Source organism: Thecamonas trahens, assembly GCF_000142905.1.
Source record: "Thecamonas trahens ATCC 50062 unplaced genomic scaffold supercont1.3, whole genome shotgun sequence".
In the NCBI taxonomy this organism is placed as follows: Eukaryota; order Apusomonadida; family Apusomonadidae; genus Thecamonas; species Thecamonas trahens.
The window spans coordinates 337,042-360,972 of NW_013657677.1; the positions used below are offsets into that span (position 1 = coordinate 337,042).

The 23,931-nt window shown below is 64.8% G+C and overlaps 11 protein-coding genes across 11 annotated transcripts; 5 read left to right on the top strand and 6 right to left on the bottom strand.

The window, feature by feature from the left end:
- Positions 1-242: 242 nt before the first annotated feature.
- On the top strand, positions 243-1,741 carry AMSG_00722 (kynurenine 3-monooxygenase; the record flags this gene model as incomplete). Its single annotated transcript, XM_013906997.1, has 2 exons — positions 243-1,202; positions 1,250-1,741. The coding sequence occupies 2 exons, from the start codon at positions 243-245 to the stop codon at positions 1,739-1,741; spliced, it is 1,452 nt and encodes a 483-aa protein (XP_013762451.1).
- Positions 1,742-1,747: 6 nt separating this feature from the next.
- Positions 1,748-2,611, bottom strand: AMSG_00723 (eukaryotic translation initiation factor 4E-1). Its single transcript, XM_013906998.1, has one exon. It carries the CDS (start codon positions 2,472-2,474, stop codon positions 1,800-1,802), a length of 675 nt encoding a protein of 224 aa, XP_013762452.1. The 5' UTR covers positions 2,475-2,611; the 3' UTR covers positions 1,748-1,799.
- Positions 2,612-3,170: 559 nt separating this feature from the next.
- AMSG_00724 (centrin-1) lies at positions 3,171-4,808 on the top strand. Its single transcript, XM_013906999.1, has 2 exons — positions 3,171-3,300; positions 3,499-4,808. The coding sequence occupies exons 1-2, from the start codon at positions 3,271-3,273 to the stop codon at positions 4,711-4,713; spliced, it is 1,245 nt and encodes a 414-aa protein (XP_013762453.1). The 5' UTR covers positions 3,171-3,270; the 3' UTR covers positions 4,714-4,808.
- Positions 4,715-8,929, bottom strand: AMSG_00725 (uncharacterized protein; the record flags this gene model as incomplete). The annotated part of the gene is made up of 2 exons (XM_013907000.1): positions 4,715-8,612; positions 8,807-8,929. The coding sequence occupies 2 exons, from the start codon at positions 8,927-8,929 to the stop codon at positions 4,749-4,751; spliced, it is 3,987 nt and encodes a 1,328-aa protein (XP_013762454.1). The 3' UTR covers positions 4,715-4,748.
- A 567-nt stretch (positions 8,930-9,496) lies between these two features.
- AMSG_00726 (uncharacterized protein) lies at positions 9,497-10,598 on the top strand. Its single transcript, XM_013907001.1, has one exon. The coding sequence runs from the start codon at positions 9,744-9,746 to the stop codon at positions 10,581-10,583; it is 840 nt and encodes a 279-aa protein (XP_013762455.1). The 5' UTR covers positions 9,497-9,743; the 3' UTR covers positions 10,584-10,598.
- Positions 10,599-10,906: 308 nt separating this feature from the next.
- On the top strand, positions 10,907-12,267 carry AMSG_00727 (ribonucleoprotein A). The gene is made up of 2 exons (XM_013907002.1): positions 10,907-11,017; positions 11,584-12,267. The coding sequence occupies exons 1-2, from the start codon at positions 10,923-10,925 to the stop codon at positions 12,209-12,211; spliced, it is 723 nt and encodes a 240-aa protein (XP_013762456.1). The 5' UTR covers positions 10,907-10,922; the 3' UTR covers positions 12,212-12,267.
- Positions 12,268-12,283: 16 nt separating this feature from the next.
- Positions 12,284-14,626, bottom strand: AMSG_00728 (intraflagellar transport 81). The gene is made up of 2 exons (XM_013907003.1): positions 14,526-14,626; positions 12,284-14,302 (listed from the first exon to the last, which is right to left on the bottom strand). Exons 1-2 carry the CDS (start codon positions 14,616-14,618, stop codon positions 12,326-12,328), a joined length of 2,070 nt encoding a protein of 689 aa, XP_013762457.1. The 5' UTR covers positions 14,619-14,626; the 3' UTR covers positions 12,284-12,325.
- A 718-nt stretch (positions 14,627-15,344) lies between these two features.
- Positions 15,345-17,233, top strand: AMSG_00729 (endonuclease/exonuclease/phosphatase; the record flags this gene model as incomplete). The annotated part of the gene is made up of 2 exons (XM_013907004.1): positions 15,345-16,472; positions 16,508-17,233. The coding sequence occupies 2 exons, from the start codon at positions 15,345-15,347 to the stop codon at positions 17,213-17,215; spliced, it is 1,836 nt and encodes a 611-aa protein (XP_013762458.1). The 3' UTR covers positions 17,216-17,233.
- AMSG_00730 (N-acetyltransferase) lies at positions 17,209-20,621 on the bottom strand. The gene is made up of 2 exons (XM_013907005.1): positions 20,479-20,621; positions 17,209-20,308 (listed from the first exon to the last, which is right to left on the bottom strand). Exons 1-2 carry the CDS (start codon positions 20,584-20,586, stop codon positions 17,225-17,227), a joined length of 3,192 nt encoding a protein of 1,063 aa, XP_013762459.1. The 5' UTR covers positions 20,587-20,621; the 3' UTR covers positions 17,209-17,224.
- A 193-nt stretch (positions 20,622-20,814) lies between these two features.
- On the bottom strand, positions 20,815-22,508 carry AMSG_00731 (uncharacterized protein; the record flags this gene model as incomplete). The annotated part of the gene is made up of 2 exons (XM_013907006.1): positions 22,192-22,508; positions 20,815-21,972 (listed from the first exon to the last, which is right to left on the bottom strand). Exon 2 carries the CDS (start codon positions 21,919-21,921, stop codon positions 20,815-20,817), a length of 1,107 nt encoding a protein of 368 aa, XP_013762460.1. The 5' UTR covers positions 21,922-21,972; positions 22,192-22,508.
- A 120-nt stretch (positions 22,509-22,628) lies between these two features.
- On the bottom strand, positions 22,629-23,705 carry AMSG_00732 (uncharacterized protein; the record flags this gene model as incomplete). Its single annotated transcript, XM_013907007.1, has 1 exon — positions 22,629-23,705. The coding sequence occupies one exon, from the start codon at positions 23,703-23,705 to the stop codon at positions 22,683-22,685; it is 1,023 nt and encodes a 340-aa protein (XP_013762461.1). The 3' UTR covers positions 22,629-22,682.
- Between the last annotated feature and the right edge of the window lie 226 nt (positions 23,706-23,931).

The window sequence follows — 23,931 nt, forward strand, 5'->3', positions numbered from 1 at the left end:
GGACTGGTAGGGACACTTGACGCGTGCAGGACTGGTATGGACAGGGAGGGGGGGAGAGGGTGCACCCGAGGTGGTAGAAGTGGTCGTGGTGGTGGTAGCGGAGGTGGTGGTGGTAGCGGAGGTGTCGGTGGCGGTGGTGGTGGCGGTGGCGGTGGCGGTGGCGGTGGTGGTGGCGGTGAGGAAGGGACTCACGGCAGCAGGTTGTTCACGGTGATGATTGTTCGTGGTGATGGGGACAGACAATGGGCGACTCGACAGGAGATATCACGATTGTAGGCGCGGGGCTGGTGGGCGCGATGGCGGCACTCGCGCTGGGCCAGCGCGGGTTCAAGGTGACGGTCCTCGAGTCGATGCCGGACATTCGGACGCTCCCGGCGTACTCGGGTCGGTCGATCAACCTGGCGCTGTCGGCGCATGGGCTTGAAGGGCTGGATCTGGTGGGAATGGGCGACGAGTGGCGTGAGCGCGGCATCCCGATGTACTCTCGGTTCATCCACAATGCCGACGGCTCGACAAGCATCCAGCCGTACGGGCAGCCCGGCGAGCACATTCTCTCGGTGGATCGGCGACTGCTTAACATCCGGCTGATGGAAGAAGCGGAGAAGCTGCCGAATGTCAGCTTTGTGTTCAACGCCAACGTCCGCGAGATCGACTACAAGAAGAAGCATCTGGTGTTTGAGGCGCAAGAGGAAGCGAACGACGGCGGTGACGGCGGGCACTCTGGCGCGCAGACGACGAGCGTGGCGCTGCGCAAGCGGTCGCTGATGGAGCGCGATACCGACCTCATTGTGGGCGCCGACGGAGCGTACTCGGCGGTGCGCACGTCGCTGCTCAAGTCACGGCGGTTCAACTACTCGCAGGAGTTTATCGACCATGGCTACAAGGAGCTCAACATGGTGGCTGTCGACGACGACTGGGCGCTGGCCAAAAACCACCTGCACATCTGGCCGCGCGGCTCGTTCATGCTCATTGCACTTCCGAACGAGGACAAGTCGTTCACGGTCACCCTCTTTATGCCGTACGCCGCGGCCGACGGTGGATTCAACGACCTCGACACCGACGAGAAGATTGAGGCCTTTATGACGTCCAACTTTCCGGACGCGGTCCCACTACTCGGCAACTACGTGTCTGACTTTAAGACGAACCGGACCGGGCCGCTCATCACGGTCAAATGCTCACGGTACCACTACTTTGACTCTGTGGTGCTCATGGGCGACGCGGCGCACGCCATCACCCGTTTGCCGGCGAGGGCATGAACTCGTCGTTCCAGGACGTGGTCAAGTTTATGGCGCTCCTCGATGAGTACCCGTTCCGCACGGCGCGGCGCTCGCTGCTCGGCGCGTACTCTGCGGCGCAGGTCCCGTCTGGCCATGCTGTGGCCCGCATTGCGCTCATGAACTACATTGAGATGCGGTCGCACACGGCGTCGACGCTCTTCCTCCTCCGCAAGCGGATCGAGGGCGTGCTACATGCGGTGCTGGGTGACGTGTGGCGTCCGCTGTACTCGATGGTCCACTTTACCACCATGCCGTACCACATGGCGCTCGAGCGCAGCGCCAAGCAGGACCGCATCGTCGCCGGCACCGTGTGGCTGCTGGCGTCGGGTGCGGCGGCCGGCGGCGCGTGGGCCGTGGCCCACTTTTTCGGCTCGGCCATCGCGTCTGCGGCAACCAGCGCGCTGACGAGCCTCAACGGCGGCGTGGCGCCCAAAGTGCCACGGCTGACGTGGGCGCGGCTGTAGGTTGGCCATAGACAACTTGAGGGTTCATTACAGTCACCACGAGGTGAGGCAGGAAGAGCTAGACGGTGTAGCGGTCGCGGTTGGTGAACGAGCGGTTACGCTTGATGCAATCGGCGTGGACCTGGTAGCCGATGGAGAGGTCCTGCGGGAGCTCACAGAACTCCTTGAGCTGGTGGCCGATGCGCTTGCAGTGGGCCTCGTTGGACGCGTCCGCGGTCCAGACGGCGACACGGTCGTGCTTCTTGCGAGCCGAGCACACAGCGCCGCAGATCTCCTCGGCCTGGTCAAACGACTCGCCGATGATAGCGAGGACGGTGTACATCCACACGTTGTCGATCTGCTTCTTGTCGCGCGGCTTGTTGAGGGTGATGACCCACTTGCCACCATTGCGGTTGGCATCGTGCTCCCACGACGGCTCCACGCCCTTGACAAAGAGATGGTAGTTGGACGAGACGCGGAGACCCGACGCCGGCGCCACGTTGTTGAACAGGGCCCACGCGTCCTCGACCGTGTTAAAGTCGTACACCCGCTTGAGGTTCTTGGCCCAGTCCTGCTGCGACGTCTTGCGGTCGGGGCGATCGTACCACAGCGACCACGTACGGTGCAGCGGGTGCGTGGGGACGAGCTCGGTCGAAGCCGAGGGCGCCGGGACGACAACGTCCGACGGGCCGTCAGCACCGTCCTCGGCAGGAGTCGACGCAGGCCGGGGCTCGGCAGAAGTCGTGTCAGCCATGGCTCTCTCCAGGCGGTGTGTACGCAGCGGGAGCGATGCGGCGGTACGGGAGGGGGAGGGGAGGGGGGGGTGCTGCTGCGAGGTGGGAGTGGCTGGGGCAAAGTGGCTGCAAACGAGAGCTGGGCTTCGTTGCCTGTTCTCGGGGCAACAGATGGGAGCGTGGGTGAGTTCTGGCAGTAAGTGAAGACCTGCAACACTTCCTCAACATGTTCCTCACCGATACAGTCCTGTTCCAGGACATAAAATGAGGTGGTTGTCATGGTCTTGCCCCCCCCCCAGGCCACGTCCGTGGAAGCTCCAAAAATCGATGGGATGGACGGCAGCGGTCGCTCGCGAGGGGGGGTAGAGGGTGGTAGAGGGTGGGGGACAGAGGGGCGGACACGAGGGGAGGGCGGTAGGGTACCAGAAGGGGAGGATGAGGGGGGAAAGGGTAGGAAGGAGAATGGAGAAAGGAAGGGGAGTGTGTCCGTACAGGTGAGGGTGGGGTGGCGGAGGCTGAATGCTGCTCTCGGGAGTGGGCAAGCGTTCTGTCCCGACGGTCACCGACCGAGCCGCGTTCGCAATTCGAATTGGATTGGCGATGGAGTGGCGGCAGGGGGAGGGGGGGGGGGGTCGGCGGCTGTGGGGCGGGCGGCTGGGGGGTGGGCGGCTGTGGGGCGGGAGGGGGGGGGGAGGGGGCGGGAGAGGGGGGGCTACCACTCCACCTCCTCTGCCTACCTCTACCGCTGCACCCATCAACCACCACCTTTGGATCCACCACCTCTACTCCACCCCCGTTCCACACTCCCATCGCACTATGGGCTGTTGCCAGTCAAAACCCGGTGTGGTACGTTCTCTTCAGTCGCTGGCATACCCGTTGCCGACCTCTTGCCCGAGACCGTTGCTGGTGTGGCCATGGCCATGCTTCCTCCTCCCCCCCCTTCCTCCCCCCCTTCCTCCCTCCCCCCCCCTCCCTCTCTACTCCTTATCCTCCTCCTCCCCCCCTCCTTTCCTTGCACATACGCTCACTCTGTCATGCCGGCAGGCTCCGGACGACGAGACCCGTGCGGCTCAGGGTGTGGACGAGGGTGGCATGGTGCCGGTGGTGCCGGCCGGCGGCGAGAGCGACAGGAGCGACGGGAAGGGCACAGTGAGCGAGGATGCTGAGAGCGAACGCGGCAGCAGCAGTGCGGAGAGCGAGGATGGCGACACAGATGGTGGGAGAAGCGATGCCAGTGGCGGTGACGAGGCCCAGCCGCAGCAAGCGGACTCCACCGGATCGGCGGCTGGGGCCGGGCCTGTGGCTGGGGCCGGGCCTGTGGCTAGCGCCCGGGCTGAGCCTGGGCGCGGGGCAAAAGGGAAGCGCAAGGCATCTGCCTCGCTCCATGATCGTCCGCAGGCGATTTACGAGTCGGCATTTGACCGGTATGACGCAGATGGGTCGGGGACGATCGACAAGGAAGAGCTCGCCGAGCTGCTGACTAACCTTGGCTGGCGAGCCGACCGTCACACAGTCAACGAGGCCGTGGCGGCGCTCGACTCGTGTGGAACCGGCGAGATCGACCGCAACGAGTTTGTGACGTGGGCCAAGTTTGCATGGCGGAAGCAAGTGCTCTCGGGCTCGGCCATTGCCGACGGCATCGACGAGGCCGAATCGCCGTCGCAGCTCCTTCGCCGCAAGTCACTGACGATGCGGAACGCCGGGGCTGGGTCTGGGTCGGCGCAAGCACGGCGGCGTGCAGGCTCGGAATCGCGTCCGCTCTCGCTTGTCAACCCGCTCACGCCGCTGGCGGAGAACGGGCTGGCCGACACGTCATCGCCGCTCAGGCGGGCGTCGTCGAGTGCATCGGCCTCGCCCGAGCCCGGCCCTCACGCGGTAGGCCTGAAGCCCGGCAACATCATGAGTGAGCACGATCGGCCGAGGGCCATCTACGAGGCTGCATTCCGTGAGTACGACGTTGACGGCTCGGGCGAGATTGACAGCTCGGAGCTCGGCGCTCTCCTCCGCGACCTTGGATGGAACGCCACGCCGGCTGCTATCCGCAACGCGCTCTACTCGCTCGACGCAGACTCGAACGGGACCATCGAGCTCGAGGAGTTCCTCTCGTTTGCCAAGTTTGCGTGGCGCGAGCACGTGGCGACTGGCTCATCGCAGGCCGACGGCCTCCGCCCGCACGAGTCGCCGTCGGGCCAGCTGCGCCGCAAGTCGCGCGAGCGCTTTGAACGTGAGATGAGCCGCGAGCTCTCGTCCGAGATGTAGCCAGAGATGTAGCTTAGTTTAACACTGGGTGCGCGTCAGGCACCAAACTCGCGGGCGGTGATGGTGGAAAAGCCGTGACTATCCTTCTCGACCTGCCAGAACTTGGTCGGCGGCCGCTCGAGCTTGGAGTTGAGGGCATGGCAGAACTCCTGGTTGTGGGTGATGAGGATGAGCTGAAAGTTGGACTGGCGCGAGCGCTCGTTGACGATCGAAGCAAGGGCGCGGGCCATCGACCGCGCGTTGGCCTTGTCGAGCTGTGCCGATGGCTCGTCGAGAGCAATGAGGCCCGAGTGGAGGCAGAACGACTCGGCGAGGGCAATGCGCACAATGAGCGAGGCAATGCGGGCCTGCCCTGCCGAGCACCGCGCGCGCATCGGCGTCTCGACGCCGTCACGGATGGCCACGAGCTCGTACTTGAACGCAGAACGCGCAGAGTCCGACTCGGTGCACGCAATCATGATGTTGTCGATGTCCGAGTTTTGGTACACCTTTTCCCACAGCATCTTGATGGTCTTGTTCACCTCGGCCATCTTGAGCGTATGGTACCGCTGCAACGCCGAGTCGAGCGCGTGCTGGTACCGGTCGAGGTCCGCGCTTGCCATCTCAGTCGTTTTGATCTGGATGAGCTTGGCCTCGTAGTTTGCCTCGCCTTGCTGGAACTGTGGCTCGTTGAGCCCGGCTCGGAGCACGTCAGCGTGCGCCTTCTTGCCCTTGATCAAGCCCTGCAGCTCTGCCGCCTTTGACGACAACTTGCTGTGCTGAACCTGGAGCTCGCTGAGCGAGAGACCCGAGCTTGTGCTCCCGCGCAGCTTGGCCGCCTTGGCGTTGGCCTGCGCCAGAAGCTCGCGCAGGCTGTCCAGCTCGCGCGATGCTTTCCGGTAGTCGATGTTGGCGTCAATGAGTCGCTTCGTCTCCTTTGAGTCGGCGAGTGCGGCCTGGAGCTGCGACTGCGCGGTCTCCAGCTCGGTACGCTTTTGGGCGCTCGCGTCCATGTCACTTTCAAGCTGGTCGAGCGCCGCCTTGGCCTTGGCCAGCGCCGCCGGCGAGCCCTTGCGCTCGAGCTCGGCCAGCTCAGTCGACATCCGCGCCAGCGAGTCTGCAGCATCCCTTGCGGCCGAAGCGCGGAGTCGTGCGGCCCTAACCTTGGCGTCGGCGCCTGTGGCTGAAGCCAGAGCAGCAGCCTCCGCGTCGGCAAGTTGCGCGCGCAGCGGAGCCAGGCTGTTGTCAGCGTGCTTGATTTTGGCTTCGGCTTCGGCCAACGCCGCTGTGAGGGCCTCTGACTTGGCGAGTGCGCTTTCGGCGCGCGCCTCCTTGTTCTGCAGCTCGAGTACTTTGGCTTTCGCCTCGCTAGCAGCGCGCTCGGCCGCCGCCAGCGCGCTCGCTGCCGCCTCGATCTCAGTCTCAAGCTCGCGGCTGCGGGCCCGTTTTGCTGCCAGGTCCGCCTTGAGAGACACGACACGGGCATGTAGCTGCGGCGTTGTCTCGGCACCGAGAGCTGCGTCGCCACCTGAGCCGACAGCACCCTTGGCAGCATCCAGCTCGGCGGTGGCAGACGCGACGGCAGCCGCCGCCATGGAAGCCTCGCGCTCAACCCGGAGCAGCTCGTCGATCATGCTCTTGAGCTCATCGCCAGCGTCAGCGGCACTTTTGGCAGCCTCCAATCCTGCCTCGGCAGCAGCAGCCGCAGCAGAAGTTGATTCGGCGGAGGCCTTGAGCTCAGCGATCTTGGCCTCCAGAGCCGGCTTGGCTTGGGTTGACAGTCGCTCGAGCTCGACCGCGATGGGGCGGAGGGTGTCGAGACGGGCGAGAATGACGTCACACTCGTCAAGGTCGGCTTGGAGCTTGACGGTCGAGACATTGCTGGAGGCTTCGTCCAACTTGGACGCCAGCTCGCTGACAAAGGCAGCCAGAGCCGACGACGAGTCAAATCCGCGCGAGCAGAGCGGACAGGCGTGCGAGTCTTCGGCGGCGGCAATAAAGGCCTTGAACTGGCCGACGACCGACGATGCTGTCAGCTTCTTGGCCTGCAGCTTGGACTTCAGCTTGTCTTTGTGAGCTTGGGTCTTGGTGATGACGTCCTCCAGCTTGCTCTTGGCCGTGTTCTTCTTGATCTTCTTGGCATGCGCCTTGATCTTGGCCTCCATCTCGACAAGCTCGGCCGTAGCGTCACCAAGCTGTGCAGCGACGACCGAGGCCTGAGCCTGGGCCTCGCGGGCGGCAGCCGATGCGGTGTCACGGTCTTGGGCGAGCTTGGCAAGCGCAATGTTCACCTGCGCCTCTAGCGCGGCCACGTCCGCCGAGCGAATAGTGGCGGGATCCACACCCGCTACCTTCTCGATGAGCGGAGCGGCGTCGGCACGGAGCTGGGCCAGCTCCGCCGCCTTGGCCTCAGCAGCCTCGGTCTTGGAGTCAAGCGCGGCCTGGAGACCGGCGAACCTCGTCCGGCGCGAGAGTTCAGCATCAACGGCAGCAAGCTGAGCATCGAGTTGCTCGCGTGCACCACGCAGCGCGCCCAGCTCGGCCTTGAGCTTGGCGCCGGTGCCGGAACGGGCAGAAGATGCCAGCACAGCTTCGGCGGCGTCGCGCGCAGCCGTGGCCGACTCGAGCTGGGCGCGAATGCCGGCAAGGGCGCCGGGCGCCGAGACCGGCGACGCGGCGGCGAGGGCAGATATCGAGGCGCGCGCCTCGGCGGCGGCGCGGGCGGCGGCCTCGCGCTCGGCGCAGAGCGTGGCTTGGCGGACCTTGAGCTCTTGGATCTTGGCGCGCGAGGCAGCCTGTGAGGCAGCGGCAGCATCCTCGGCGGCGGTGAGCTCGCGGGAGGTGGAGGAGACCCGCTTGACGAGCGCTGCGCGAACATCGTCGGGCGAAGCCGAGGCCGAGAGGCCGAGGCCGAGCTCGGCATTGGCGGCGGTGAGGCGGGCGTCGCGCTTGGCGATAAACGAGTTGAGGGCCAATGCAGCCGAGTTGAGCTCGGCGTGGGCGGTGAGCGCGGCGCGGTAGCGGTTGGCGAGCGGAGCGGCGGCAGCCTGCTCGGCCTTGAGCAAAGGCTCGATGGTGTCGAGCTTGGTCTGTGCGGCCTGAACGGTGTCGAGGTACTCGTTTTGCTGGCGAAGGAGGTCGTCGTCGGATTCTTCGAACTCAAAGCCTTGAATGCTGGTCTTGATTGCGGCGCAGTTGCGCTCGCATACCTCAATGGTGACATGGAGCTCGCCGGCGCGGCGCTCCAGCTCGTCGAGCTTGGCGGCGACCTTGGAGAGCTGTGCAAGTTCGTCGGTGATGGGCGCAATTGTGGCCTCGATTTCTGCGGCCTGCGACTCCAGCTGGGACATTTCCTCGCAGACAAGCGCAAGCTGGTCCTTGTTGGATTTGGCGTGGCGGCGGATGGTCTCCTCGTTCTGCAGATCGCGGCGGAAGAGGGCGATGCGTTGGCGGTTGTCTGCGATCTCACGCTTCATGGTCTTGATGGCTTCGCGGTAGGCAGTGGCGTCAAAGATCTCGTCGAGCACCTTCTTAAGTTCCGAGTCAGAGCCGAGGATCCACTCTTCGTTCTGCTGGCAGAAGATGACCCGGTTGAGGACGGCGGCGGTGACGCCGAGCAACTTGGGAATGAGGACATTGACCTGCGAGCACTTGCCGGTGATCGACGTCACCTGGCCATCTTTGCCTGGAAGCTTCATCGAGACATCAATTGTCTTGGAGGTGACCGACTTGCGGGTCTGCCTGGCCACCAGTCCGCGCGAGACCACACACGCCTGCTCGGCCGCGTTGCGGAACTTGAGCTTGATCTGCGCCTTGATCTCGGGCACGCGGGACATTTTGGGATCGGAGATAAACGACGGCAACTTGCATCCGGGCGGCAGCTGGCCGGTCGTCGCGTACCGCAGCGACTCAATGATGGCCTGGGCAAGCGGCGGGTGAGTGTGTGTGTGTGCCCTCGTCAAAGTGCGACCTTTTTCGAGAGGTAGAATCTCAGGCGAGGCCGCCGGGAAGCAGGGGCAATGGCCCGGCAGGGAGGGCAGAACAGGAGAAAAGGCCCAGTGCGGGTATGTCCTGGACATGGGTGTCGCTTACGGTTGGGCAATGGGTAGCGTACTGTCTTGCCTGCACCGTTCTTGCCCACAATGATGGTCAGCGGCTTGTCGAAGTTGATGCACGACTCGTTGTCGGTGGCATACGAGCGGATGCCCCGGATGAGCAGCTTCTCGATGCTGGACATCGGAGGCAGGTGTGGTGATGGGAAGGGTGTGTGTGGGGGTGGGGGGGGGGGGAGGGGGGGGGGGTAGGGGAGGGAGTGGAGTGATGACGCACAAGTCGGGGGGTGGAGGGGGGTAGAGTGAGTGTGCCCGCGCCGGCTTCAGGTGGCGACTCGACTGGTGGTGGGCGGAGACGGCCAACGCCGGTCGAGTCCTTGGCCATGGGCTATGTGAGCGGGGCCGGCCAGATCGCACCAGATGGCAGATGGCGTATAATGGCGTCTGACCGTTGATACAGTCGAGGTGTGGTAGACCCATCAGCATGCCCCCCTCACCCCCCCCCTGGTCGAGGTAGATTGATCAGTCTCGGCCTTCGCCACCGCTTGCCCTGCGCTGATCGATACTGTTGACATCACTGGCAATACTGGGCCTCATCTCGCTAGGCGTAGGCCCGTGCCTCGAAAGAAGCGCCATCGGCTGCTAATCAGCGCGGGAAGGTGCGGCGGATGGGTGTGGGACGTTTTTCGCAGCCACGTGGAGGCACGCGCCGCTTTCGCTCGCTTGTGGTGTTCGTCGCATTAGCTCGGCGAGAAGGGCCACCTCACGCAGAACGCCTTGGGCTGACTGACTGTTGCCTCCACGTCACATATTTCTTGTTTGAGGCAAGCCCAGCTACACTCGCCTCGGTCGTGGACGTCCCTGCTTCCGGCTTCCGACTTTTGTGGCGTGTTCCCTGAACCCCCGCCGTCGCCGTCGTCCCTTGCCGCCGACCCCGTCGTCGGTTCTTCTTCGTCCTTCTTCACCCTCCGCCTCGCCTCTGCCCGGAGGCGCATCAGCATGCGGCGACTGGCGCGGACGCTGTTCCTCCACGGACCGCTTCGTGACGCCGAAGTCCGGGCCTTGGTCCTGCCCAAGGACAAGGCGAGCCTCTGGGATCCCGCTCTTCCCGCCTCTGCCCGAGGGGCGGTTCTCCCGGCGCAGGCCAAAGGCTTTGAGCTGACGTACCCGGCGGTGTTCTCCACCCCGCCTGGGCTGGGCAACGAGACTCTGGGCGGCGCCGGATTCAGCGCGGCTGAAGATCTGGCGCTCGAGGCCGAGATGCCGGTCCCGCTGCCGCGGCCGGGCAAGCTGCTCAAGGGCGTTGTGCTCGCCGGTGCGTCGCAAGACGCGGTAGAGCGGCTGACGCACCTGTTTGGCGCCGATGCCGTCGTCGCCCCGGTGGCTGTCCAGGCCGTCGTTCCGCATCCGTTGCCCGGCGCGGCGGTGGCCGCCGCCACTGCCGCCGCTACTGCCGCCACTGCCGCCGCCACCGCAGTCGAAGCGGCACCCGTTGTGCAATCTGGCGCGCTCCCCCAAGTTTTGACCCAGCTGGTTGGCCCGCTGGCTCCATACTTGGTCGACTCGCTGCTGGCCAAGCAGCCGCCGCTCGCGCCCGAGTCCAAGCTCCGGCTCCGGCTGGACGCCTGGATGCTCCGCCCGCACCCGCAGCTCCTTGCCGACGTCTCGGAAATGCTCCGCATCGCCAAGGAGTCGTCGCTCTCGCTCCGCAAGTGGCATCTACACACCTGGCATCCCGAGGCCCGCGCCGTCTTACTCCGTGAGCTCGCCTCGGCCGTCGCCACCCTCGACACCGCGCCCCCGCCGTCAGACCGTTCGCCGACTGCAGTTCGTGCTTAAACCATCCATCGGTTTATTGTAGCCACATCAATGCTTGATCAGCCCATCGGCGTCTTCTCCGTGAGGGATGGCTGCCATGGCGATGGCGGCCGTAACGTCCAACTGCGCGTCGTGTGGAGGAGGGACGGAAGCAGTATCAATCGGACCACGACCCGTCGCCTTCCCCCGCACACGCACACGCACGCACCACCAACAGACACACACTACACCGTCACCGAAATCGCTGCCTTACTACCACAGTAAGGCCCCCACTCCCTCGACAGCGGCGAGTTCGGCCCGCTCTTCGCTGCTGCAGCCAGTTGTCGGCGGTTGACCGGCACACTCGTCTTACAACACACCATGTCGGACGTCACAAAGGTGTTTGTTGGCAACCTCGCTTTCTCGGTCGACGAGGACGAGCTGCAGAACCTGTTCGAGGCTTCGTACTCTAGCGTGTACGCCCTTCCGCCTGCCTTTCCCCCTGCCCCTCCCTCCTCCCTGCCCCTCCCTCCCCCTTGCCCCTCCTCCCCCCTCCCTTCCCTTCCCCCCCTCCCTCCCCCTCCTTCCCCCCCCTCCTTCCCCCCCATGCTCAGCCCTCTGTGGCGGAGTCGCCCAGCCGCCACCCTCCAACGAGCGGCCCAGTCGCCAGAAGGTGGCAACTTTCCCATTCGCTGGCCTCTCCCCCTCCTCCTCCTCTAATGGAAAGTCCGACTGGTGGGGGAAGTGTGGGGGGGGGGGCATTGATTAATGACTCGAGATGTATTGATTATTTTTTTCTTGGCTCCTCCGGTCGTTGCTGGTGGTGGTGGTGGTGGTGGTGGTGGTAGTGGCGATGATTTTTTTGTGTGTGTGGTTTGGCGCTGGACGCGACCTGCGCCTCGCTGTCGTCGCCGTGTTCCTCTTCCGACCTCCTTGGTGCCTCCCCCTTCCTCGCTACCTGGTGGTATGGGCCGTCTCTTGTATGTGTAGCTGATGGGCGTGGGACTCATGTGTGGGGAGGGGCAATGCGCGGCGTGTGCAGTGAGTCTGTCCGCATCATCCGCCGCGGGAACAAGTCGCTCGGCTACGGGTTTGTCTCGTTCACCTCGGCTGAGGACGCCGAGGCTGCGGTGGCGCAGTTCAACGGGTTCAACATGGAGGAGCGCGAGATCAACTGCGAAATTGCTCGTGCGCGCGATGAGTCGGCCGAGACGACCGGACGCCAGCGGCGGCGACGAAAGGCTGGCGGCGGGCGCAAGAAGCGCCGGCCGCGCGACCCGGACGCTCTCGACGAGAACGGCAACCCGCGGAACCCGTCGATGCTGGCGGCGTTTGTGGCCAACATCCCGTTCTCGCTTGACTCGGACGAGACCTTCCTCGAGCTCTTTGCCGCGTTCAACCCGGTGCAGGCCCACCTTGTCCGCCCGCGCCACGGCGGCCGGCCCAAGGGCTTCGGCTTTGTCAAGTTTGCCACCCACGCCGACCAGCTTGCCGCCATCGAGGGCATGAACGACGTCGACGTCGACGGTCGCCCCATCGTCGTCAAGGCTGCGCTCTCGGACAACCCGTACGAGAAGTACATCGAGGACCAGACGGCCGCCGAGGCTGGCGACGAGGCCGACGAGGCCGTCGCCGACGCCCCCGCCGACGAGGTTCAGCCGCTGGAGTAGTGCGTGACGGGCTTGTGAGCGCGTCGCCATATTAACACTTGCGCCCGGCCTGTTGAGTAGCATTGGTAGCCAGCTAGAATGTGTGGTCTTTAGCTTGGTGCGTAGCCCCGAGTATCAGTCGATGACCAGCCGATTCGCCCCGCCGTCGCCAAGCGGCCCGGCGCCGCCGGCTGTCGGCAGCTGGGCCCCGGCGTCGGTCGCCTTGTTGCGCTGGAGGGCAGCGGCGGCCGAGTCTTTCTTGGCGAGAAGAAGCGAGTGGAGCGAGCCAATCATGGCGATCTGGGCCATGTTAGGCTCGTGAGCCTCCTTGATCTTGCGCTTCTTCTTCTGCAGCGACTTGGAGAGCGACATCTGTTCCGAGAGTTGCTTGGAGTAGAGCTCGTGGTAGGTGGCAAAGCGGGCGGCGACGCGGGCGCCGCCGGTGGCTGCGGCGCGCTCGGCGTCAGCCTTGGCCAGCTCGCGCTGCGCGTTGGCAATGTTGGCGTTGGCAAGGTGGTACTTGGCCTCAAGGTCGGCGACCTCGGCGCGGAGCGCGCGGACGGTGGTGGCGAGCTCGAGCTGGCCGGTCGAGATGTCGGCCTCTACAGCCTCGTACTGGGCCTTGGCCTTGGACCAGTCGCCCTCGATGGCGAGCTTCTCCTGCTTGAGCGCCTGCAGCTTGCGGACCGCCGGCTCGAGCTCCTTGGAGCGGGCCTCGATCTTGCGAGTGATCTTCTCGACAAGGGCGGAGATCTCGTCGAGCGTCGCAGCCTTGAGTGTGTTGAGCTCGGCGCGGTCAGTCACAATGTTCTGCAGCTGTGACTCGGTCTCGGTGTAGCCCTCGATGCCAGCGTTGACCTCCAACTCGTGCAGGTACTCGCTCATCTCCTCGGCCTCCTCCTCGAGCAGCATCTGCGTTCGGGCGAGAATTCCCTGCTCGATCTCCATGGAGTCCTTGGTCGCCTTGAGCTCCTTGTACTTTGCGGTCTGCGTCTTGACCTGCGCCTTGAACGCGTTCCACTCGTCGCCCTGCATCATTCGCTTGCCGGTCGACTCAAGCTCGGCAACGCGGGCCTCGATGGCCTTGTCGAGCTTGGCCTTTTCGTCCATGAGCTTGTTGAGCTTGTCGGCGACAGACTCTTTCTTGTGTGCCGCCACCTTGGCGTTCTGGCGGTACATGGCCAGCGCGTCGGCGAGCGGGTTAGCGTTGGCCATTCGCGCCTCCATCAACCGGCGAATATCGTCGTTGATGCCGGCAATCTCGGCCTTGATACCGTCGAGGTCCGCCTCGGAGCTCATGTTTGCCGAGAGCACGCGCGAGAGCTCGTTGATCTTGACCTCCTGCAGATGCAGATCATACGGAAGCTTTTCCTCGACCAGGTACCGGTTGACCTGGGTGTCGTCGAGGAGCTTGCGGACCAGTGCCTCGGGGTTGCCCTGGGTGTACGACGACTGCAGAGCCTGAAGCTTGTCCACCCGCCGAGCCATCTCCATTTCGGTCCGGTGCAAGAGGTGCTGCTGCTCTCGCCCGCGCTCGGCAAGCGCCAGCTCCTCTTCCTGCTCCTTGCGGAGCGACGATACGACTTCAAGCTGGTACGCGAGGTTAGGGAGGCCCTGGACCTTGCGCTTGACCCGCGAGATCTTGGAGAGTAGCTGCTCCTTGTCGCGCTGCATCTCGGCAATGTCCGCTTTGATGTTGGCCGGCGAAAAGCCCGATGAGCGCGACACGTCTACCTGCTTGTGCACCTCTTTGAACCGTTCCTGCAGCTCCTGGTATGCCGAGTACGACTCGGCCACAGACCGGTCCTGCAGAATCTCCGCCGGAATGTCCAGCGGCGCCAGGTACCGCGCCAGGTACGCCCGCTTCTGCAGCTCGCCAAAGTGGACAAGGAGCCAGGCCAGTGCCGGGTAGACCACCTCGCGCGCACCGTCGCCGATCCCGCGCGCAAGCTCCTCGGGCCCACACGGCGCGTTGTAGTTGAGCATGGCCAAGAACGACGCCATCCGCGAGCCAGTCACCTCGGGCGCCTCGTTGCGCACATTCGGCGTGTGCTCGCGCCCATTGAGCTCCGCCACCACCTTGTTCAGCAGCTCGACAAGCTCAAACGGGCTCTGTCGTCACACACTCTCTCTCACCTCGTGAGCTGCCTGCCGTCTATCCGTCCCGCCATCTGCCCCTTTCCGACCTGTGCATGGTCTGTGCCCACCGACTGAAGGCGCCAAAGCCGCCGCCACACCTTCCGCGCCAGCCCCCCCCCCCCCACACACACACACACACACACCCTCCCCGTCACACACACACACACGCACACACATGCGTGCGCACTCCACATACCTTTTCATCCAGAGTAACCAGCGAGAGCCTCTCGTTGAACGGAGGCGACGCCAGGCGCTCCACAATGAACTGGAGCTCGCTCGACGACGACATGACCAAACTGACGACGAGTGGCCTTTGCCTGCTGCTGCTGCCGGCTGGCCGACCGTCCGCTGGCCAACCGACCGCTGACCGACCGTCCGCTGGCCGACCGACCGCTGACCGACCGACCGCTGACCGACCACGGGCTCCCCGCCGCCTAACACTCCGAGCCCTATCTCGCCACCTCGCCGATCGCAGCAGAATTACGGGCAAGCAATGATACAGGTGTTTATGTCTCGAGATGGTGCAGCTATCCGTGTCTGCCAAGTTGCAGTAATCGGCTTGAGCCGTTTACTGTGTAGTGCGAACTACTTTGCCGGTGCCGTGATCAACTCCCATGGGACACGATCTCCTGATCTTGACGATGACTCCAGCGAAGCAACACACCGCCGGAGTTCACGTCCATGTACCACGCCACCACCTCCTCTTGCGACGCATACCAAGCTACGACCATACCCAGGTGCTCTGATTCCTCATCTAGCCCCGTGATCCCCCCCCCCCATGGCGACGAACTCGACCAGCACAGCACCACATCCTGTCCAGCAGCGAGCACCTCACTCCCGTCACCCCACCCGAGTCATGAGCGCTTCAAAGCCAAAGCCGCCGTGCTCTTTCCACGCGCAGGGGAGGTGCAAGTGGGGCGCGTCGTGTCGGTTTGCCCACGACGGCCCACCGGGCGTAGCCTCACCGGGCGGTCAGCTCGGCCTTGACGGCTTGCCAGGAGCAGGCGGCTCGCCGATGGGGGGTCCGTCGGTCGGCGGCAAGATGAAGCGGCCTGGATGGATGCGGTCTGTGGCAGAGGGCTCGCGGACGGCGAAGCTGGTGGCGTCGGTGATGGGCGACAAGTCGGAGGCTGCTGCGGCTGACGATGCTGCCGAGGGGCCCAAAGTCCTTGTCTTCCCGGCCTTTGTCTGCGACGCGGTGTCCGGCAAGTGGAAGGTGTACAAGCACACGATGGCGCCTGCTGCGGCTGCGGCGCCTACTGGCCTTGCGGTTGTCTCGCTCAACGTCCTGTTTGAGTTCTACGAGACGCAGCTGATCCGGTCTGAGCGGCGGTGGGGCAAGCTGCTGACCCACATCGAAGAGCTTGGCGACGAGGTCGATGCGTATGCACTGCAAGAGGTGTCAATCGCCTGCCTTCGGGTCCTCCTCGCCTCGCCGTACATCCGCAAGCACTTTTACGTCACCGAGGTGCCGGCGTCGGCGACCAAGGCCAAGTCCAACACGTTTTTCTCGGGCCGGTCGGGCAACGTGGTGCTCTCGCGGCGGCCACTGGCGGGCGTCTACGCCGCACGACTCTTCCGCGGTGGATTGCTGACCATGGCGCGGACGGCGGACGGGGTGCTGCTGGCGACGACGCATCTCAAGTCTGGCCCCGGGCGCGACCACGAACGGACGCGGATGCGGCAGATCGACGACATTGCCGCAGCCTTTGAGTACATGCGCTCCAAGCCAGCGCTCGAGTCGGCGCTATCCACGTGGCTCCTTGCGGGCGACTTCAACTGCTCGCCGTCGGACGAGGCGCAGCAGGCCAAGCTCGACTCACTCTTTGTTGACCTCTGGAGCTACCTGCATCCCGACGACGTCGGCTACACGTTCAACGTCGAGACCAACCACCTGGCGGCGCTGCTATTTCCAGGCGTGGTCTCGATGCGGCTCGACCGCGTCCTTCTTTGGCGCGGCGCGGCCGGGCTTGTGCCTAGCGTGGCGCGTTTGGTGGCTACCCATCCCATCGGTAAGATCAAGGGCCTGGCTGCTGTCGGCGGCGAGGCGACGACGCCCAAGCCCTCGCTCTTCATCTCGGACCACTACGGACTGCTCGCCCGCCTCGAACCTGTTTCTTCGGGCGCGCTGAGCACCGTGCCGGTCGAGCGCGATGCTGCAGCCTTTTTGCCCGCCAGCCATCATCGTACATCCAACTCCGCATCTCGCTCAAGTCGTCGGCCATGCTTAAGGCGCTCATCGCGGCGCGCGCCAGCGTCGTCAATGTGCTGGCCGCGCTCGCTGCTGGTCTCGAGCGTCAGCCTGACACGGTGTTGCCCGGCGCTACGGTGTGTGCCGCCCCTGTCGTCGACGCCACCGCCAACGCCGTCCTCTACTACGTTCGCTTTGACCTTGTCCGACCCAACGACACGCCAGACTACTTTGCGCTTTCGCGCTGGGCCGTCCATGCGCTTGCCGATCTCCTTGACACGCCGCATATCGAGTTGTCGCCGGCGCTCGACCTCGCGCTCGTCGCCAAGGTCAAGCGGTTGCCCGACGTGGTCAAGACCAAGTACGGGCTGGGAGAGGCAAGAAACGCGTCTCTATCCAGCGCAGCGTCCACCTCTGGGCCCGCTGCACCGGCTGCACCGGCTGCACCTGCTGCACCGGCTGCACCGGCTGCACCTGCTGCACCGGCTGCACCGGCTGCACTCGCTCCGCCCGCTCCGCCCGCACCCGCATCGCCCGCTCCGCCCGCACCCGCAGATGTCCCTACCACGTCACATCCACCCGCCACGACCGCTACTGCAACGCCTCCGGCGTCGCTCAAGCGCGACCGCGATGCGTCGTCAGACACGACCGGCTCTGCGCCTCCAGCCAAAAAGGCCAAGCACACGCCTGCGTAAATGAGAGCTTTACTTCCCTGCCTTCTTACGGCCCTTGGAGCGACCGCGCTTGGCGCGCTTGGAGCGCTCCGCAGCCTTGGCGGCCTTCGTCCGCTTGGCCTCGCGCTCCATGGTGCCGATGTCGACCGAAGCCTTCTTGGCCGACGAAGGGGCGGCGTCGCGCTTGCGCTTGCGGGTGGAGGCGATGGAGACCGAGGAGGGGACGGCGCCGGTGCCGGCGGCGGCACCGAGTGCCTCATCCCAATCTTCGTTGCGCCCGGCGATGGTGTACTGCGCGAGCGACTCGTCGCGGAGGAGCTCAGCGACGCGCTCGGAGCTCTGGCCGACGTCCATGGCGGCGGTGGTGTCAGCGTACTTGGCAGTGGCCGAGGGCAGCTCCTCGGCGACGTGGGCCTCCTGAATGGCACGCAGGGCCTTTTCAAGAGCCTTAATGCCCTGCGCAAAGAGGGCAAGGATCTGCGCCGACGGGCGCTTCAGCTGGGCCACGACCTCGTCGACGGTGTGGTGCTGAGCGCCGACAGCAAGGAGGATGGCCGCCTGCGTCACGCGGAGCTTGGCGTCTGGGATGCGGTCGAGAAAGTAGAGACGCGCAATCTTGGCGATGAGGTCCATGACCACATGGTAGTCGACGAGCGAGAGGGCGTAGACCTGCAGGCGCTTGAGGTCGTGCTCGGAAAAGTGGACAAGGAGCTCGCTGTAGCCGAGCGGAGGAATGAGACCGTCGAGGTCGAGCGTCCGCGGCGGCGAGAGGACCGAGAGAGCGAGTGCCGGCGGGAGCGTCTTAAAGTTGAACGAGAGGAGCTCAAAGAAGCGAGCCCGAAAGTCAAGAAAGTACTGCTGGATCCAGTTGTCGGCGACGGACGAGCCGCCGGCGGCCGACGGGAGCGGGCGGAGCATGATGCACGTGTGCTCGCCGGTCATCTCGTTGGCGGTCTGACGGACGTAAACCGGCACAAACGCGCCGCGCTTCCAAAAGTTGAACAGGCCTTGGGTCATGCCGTACGAGACACCGACGTAGTCGAGCCGCTCCGGCGCGCGCTGCGAGACCGGAACCAGCAGCGGCGGGACGTCCTTCCGCGGCTTGACCTTTTCCTTCAGCAGCGACGTGGTCGACGAGCTTCCCCGGCCTCCATTCTGCGCCTCGTCGCCGGCGGTCGGATCAAAGGGAGCAAGCGTCGAGAGGTTTCCGGTGTAGTACTCGGTGAGGAGCTCGAGCGCGCGCGAGCCGTAGCCCATGCGCGTGTACTCGGGATGGGTAGCGATGCGGACGACGCGGGCGCCCGAGAGCGAGGCAAAGTCATTGTCCTGGAACTGCTGCGCCACGGTCCACGGGATGAGGTCGCCGGAGCCGCGCTTGCCGCGGGCGAGCGACGACATGACCGACGCCCGCGAGATGCGGCCTTCGAGACAGACCTGGATGACGGCGAGGACCTCGGGGAGCTCGGGCGACGACGGGTCGACCGGCGGGAGGAGGACAAAGAGCCGGTGCGCTGGCGCGTCCGACATGAGCTGCAGGTCGTTCGGCGTGTTCTTGTAGTGCGAAGCCACATAGAGCGCCATCATACGCTGCAGAAAGGCCTCCGAGCCGGCGTGGTACGAGAAAAGCGCGTCGCGGTCGACGCAGTACAGCTCGCACTCGGACGGGTGCGGCGTCCGCGCGCCGAGCCGCGGAATCGGCTTGACGTCAAGGCAGAGGAGGCTGTGGAGCCACGACTCGACGGCGTCGTCCTCGCCGTACCGAATCGGCTCCTTGAGGGTGATCTCGCGGAGGGCCCGCCCCAGCGCCATGCCCTCGTTGCCCTCGGTGGCCGACGAGCCGGCGGCGAGGCCTGCGGCCTGCTCGCGCAGCTTCTTGATGAGCTTGAGCGAGAGCGAGCGCCCGGTTCCCTCATAGCCGTTGACGGTCGAGGCGAGGAAGACGAGGTAGTTTCCGAGCAGCGCCTTGACGTGCTGGATGGGGATGGCGGCAGCCTCATCAATGACCACCAGCTCGGCCTGCCCAAGCTTGTCCGAGTCCTGCGGAAGAATGTACTGGACGGTCTGGCGGTGGTCGCGGAAAACGTTGATCCGCGTCACCGCGGCGTACGACTCGTCGTCCATCTTGGACGCCACCACGTTAAAGTCGGCCGTCTCCTCAAAGCCGAGCGCCTTGAGTCCGAGAACAACAAACTCAAAGAGTGTGGTCAAGTTCTCGGGCGACGGCGAGGTGACAAAGATGTTCGAGTACCCGTAGCCAATCGCTGCCGCAATGGCGAGGCCGAGCGCAGCAGACTTACCGCGGCCACGGGCCGCGGTCAGTGTCACTGTCGACCGGAGCGTCTTCTCGGAAATGGCCTCGACAAAGACAAGCAGGGCGCGGGCCTGGTCGAGCGTCCGCGCCGTCTCCACCAGCGCGCCAACAGGCTGCTCCTCGGCGAGCGAGATCTTGACCTCCTTGAGCTCGCGGGCAGCGGCAGACTCCTGGATCGAGAGCGCAAGCGCCGTGTCGTCTTCATGCTTGCCAAGCATGCCGTTTTTGCGCGCTTCGGCCAACGCCTCCTCCTTCAGCGACTTGATGTTGCGGATGTGCGAGGAGATGGGCAGGACGTTGAGCTCCTCGTCGACCACAAGGGTCATCGGGCACGAGGCGAGCGAGAGAATGAACCGCTCGTTAAACCGCGGGACAACCTGAGAGTACGCTTCGGTCCGGTAGCGCGAGTGGACGTCCATGGTCATCGAGTAGAGCGACGAGAGTGAGGCCATGTTCTTGAGGAGCATGATGACCAGGCCACCGCCCTCGACGGTCTCGATGGTGCGGGCGAGGATGTTGGGGGTGAGGGCCTCAAAGTCCTGCAGGACGAGCATGCCGTAGGTGTTACCCAGGGTCTTGGTCGTCTCCTTGTAGTAGCAGAAGCGGATGTCGTTGGACGAGATGAAAAGCTCAAAGGGATCAGTCGCCTCGGGATCGAGGGTGCCCTGCTTGATCTTGCGCTTAATCTCTCGCATGCGCTTGCGTCGGTTCGAGGAGAAGCCCAGGTCCTTCTTGTAGCACCACAGCACCTTGCGCCGCGTCTTGACCGAGCACTTGGACAGGATGTAGTGGAGGTTAACAATCTGCTCACGTTGCTTGTCCGTGAGTCTCCGCCCCCCCCCTCTGTAACCCCTCCACTCCCCTCGCCACCCGCCCCGGGATGGGCCAGGATCCACTCGCGCCGCCATCCTGCCCCCTCTCCCTCTGGCACCGCTAGCCCTCGCTGCCCACACCCATGCACACTCGCACCTACCTGGTTGCGGTTCTTGTCGCCCACCACTACAAACATCGACCGGTGGCCCTTGTACACTCCATTCTCGATGAGCGTCCGGATCCGCGAGTCGATCTTCTTCAGCGGCATGGTCACCTGGCGCCGGCTAGAGACAACTTGCCGCCGCTCCGCGCCCGCCGCTCGCCCACCACCCTCGGGCTCTCTCCACCCCCACCCGCCCGCCCCCAATAGGCAACATCGGCTTGGCGCGGGGAAATTCGGATAGAGCTCTGTACTTTGGGGGGTGAGGAGGCTGGCGTCATCGAGTCGCACGTGATGTGTTTTGCTTTGATGTGTGTGCGGCGCTGGAGCCGCGGCTCACATGAGCGAGAGGGCGCGGTCCGGGTCGTCGCCGACCTCGCCGCCCGACGTGCCGGCGGCAGCGGCAGCCGAGGCTGCGACGGCCGATGAGACGATGATGTCGGCGGCCGAGTCGCGGGCCGGGACAGCTGCGAGATCGCCGCCCGACGCGGCAAAGGTCTTGCGGAAGGCGAGGTACTTGATGATGTCGTAGCCGAGGGCGAGGAGCGAGTCGTTGACGGCGACGCCAGCCTCGTCCTCAGAGACGGTCGAGAGGAGAGCGTTGACCTCGTGCGGGGCAAAGACAATGTCGTCGTTGGCACGGAGGAGGGCGGCGACCTCGGCACGCGACATCTCGCGCGACGAGCCAAACGAGATCTTGAGGAAGGTCTTGATGTCGACCTCGCCAAGATCGACGACTGCGTGCTTGCGGACGTACTTTGCGTACTGGACCGCCGACGCCATGTCGTTGAGCTGGGCGGCAAGCATCGGCCCGGCCACAGACGCCAGGTCCGCGTACGAGATAAAGCCTGCGTCGTCCTCGTCGACGGCCGAGAGCAGCTCGTAGATGCAAAAGTGGGTGAGGCCGAGGCCCGACCGCATAAGCAGGTTGCGGGCGAGGATGCGGTGCATAAAGCCCGACGCGTCCGGATCGTTGGACTGGAAGGTGTCGAGGAGGGCGTCGCGCCACTCGGGCGACGACATGGTAGCTCCGGGCGTGCCAAGCGTGGTGTTGACGTAGTAGCGCACAATGTCAAAGGCCTTGGGCAGAAAGACGGCGTACGTGACCATGCCCTCAGCGTTCTCGTCAGCCGCGTGCATCAGCATGTTCACCTCCTTGCGGGTAAAGCCGACAGCGCAGCCAGCCAGCGCCCGGCGGAGTTCCGACCGCGACATCATGCCCGAGTTGTGCGGATCGACCGAGAAGAAACAGTCCTCCAGCAAGCGATCAAAGTCCTCGCGGTGCATACCGCGGCCGACGAGGACGTCGACAGGCGCGTCGGAGATGCCGACACTCCCCGCCGGCGCCTCGTACATGCTCGTGATAACCTTGACCGCCTTGTCCACAAACTGCGTGTTGGCATACTCGATCATCCCATAGTCGTTCTCCTCCGCATCCGCCATCACCCGCTGGATCTGCGTCTCGTTGAGCTCCAGACGTGGGTCACGGAAGATCTGTACCCCTCCACACGGCCCAACCCCAAATACTCTACTGTAAGTCGCTCCCTTGTCCCGATCCTGCCGCTTCTCTCTCACGGCAGCGTGGTAGCGGGCGCTGCGCAGCCAGCGTGGTAGCGGGCGCTGCGCAGCCAGCAGCCGCCCGTCTCTCGGCCACCGTCCAGTCCAACGGCCCAACCCGCCCGGGAAGGAATGAGGGAGGAAGGGAAGACGTACCTCTGCAAAGCGGGCATGATGGAGGAAGCCATTGCGCTGCTCGTCCTGGGGAGGAAGCCATTGCGCTGCTCGTCCTGGGCCAGGAATGCGTCCATAAGCAGCTCGCGCAGCTCTGTCGGCTGCAGGTGGGTAGGCGCAGCCGTCGGCGGAGGCGCCGTCCGCTCCTCCAGCTTGGAGGCAAAGAAGTGGGCCCCAAAGTGGTAGATGTTGGACGGCTGCGTCCGCAGGACCTCGCGGGTAAAGTCCTGCACCAGGTACTGGAACCCTGCCGGAATTGTGAGGTCCGGTTGGTACCGCGACATGGCTGTGAGTGGCGTGTGTGCGGCTGTGTGGGTGGGGTGGGGGGTGGGAGGGGGAGGCCGAACGGTTGGCAGCCGACCAACTGACGGCCAGCGCCCGAGTCGCTGGGCGTTTCCCGGGGGGGAAGGGGGGGAGGGGGGTGGAGGATCGCATTTACTTGCACCTCTTACGCGACGTCTTATGCGCTCATATTATAGAGACTGTATGAGGTTGAGCAGCAGCTCGAGCATGGCACAGCCAAACTGCGAACCAAGGATGCAGACGATGAGCGCGATCCAGAACCAGGCACAGAGAAACATGACGCAGCACCACACGCCAGCGTCCTCGGAGAGATTGAACATGTCTATGATGCCGCCAGTTACAGCCTCGAATGCTCCGGCGCAGCCACCGAGGCAGATGGCGAGGCAGCGGAGTGGCGGCGAAGCCGCAGCGGCAAGGCCGGCCTTGATGCGCCGCCACAACCGGCCGTAGCGCGGGAGGAATCGTGCGAGCCGGCGGACAGGCCCATGGAGGGCAAGGCTACTCGCCTGCGCATCGTCGAGATAGTACCGCTCGGTGGCGACGAGATGGACAAAGGAGAGCCGCGCATAGTGGGTAAAGGCCAGAGTGAAGAGCACGGCGCCGGTGAGGACCGCCATCACAGCAAAGGCGCGGTACTTGGCGATCGACTCGGCCTTGCACTTGGAGTTGGAGACGTTGCAGAGGGCGGTGACTCTGCGCGGGACAATGACAGCAAAGACGAGACACGCGGCGAGGCCAAGGACGGTAAAGGTGAGCAGGAGTAGAAAGTAGGCTTGCCCGACCCGGATCCGGGTCAGCGGCGACAGCGGGAAGAGCAGCGCGGTTCCGGTGGCAAACACAACCAACGATGCCAAGTTGCCGGCAAAGAAGACGCCAAACGAGCGCCCGGCCGCCAGCGACGCCACGATCACCGCCATGTTGCACACGAGGAGAAAGGCGGCAAAGGCGCCGGCCCGCCAGCGCAGCGCGTGCATGGCCTCCTGATCCACTCGCCGCATGCCCTCTGCGTCATCGATGCCCAGATTCAGCAGCCGTCGGTTCGAGGTGGCGAGTCCATCGACTCCTGTTGCGTAGCAGTGGTCGTAGGCGATGTCGTCGTAGTCGGGCGGCGAGAGGAGGGCCGTGTCGTAGTCGGGAGGCACCGCTGGCCGTGACGCGGCCTCGAACCCGTCGTAAGATGGAGGCGAGGCCATAGCGTATGTCGCAGTGTCGTCAGCGGCGGGTGTTAGTATGTGCGGGGTCGGTGGGTGGGGAGGGGGGTGTTGGGAGGGGGGAGGGGTCACGTGTGTTGTTGGCTCAGCAGGCCACGGCCAGTGAGCGACTAGGCTACCCGGTTGGTGTTGGCACCAGATCAGGTCAGCATCGGGCTAGCATGTGGGTACTGCGATGACCTCGAAGCTCTTTCCGCCCCAAACCATC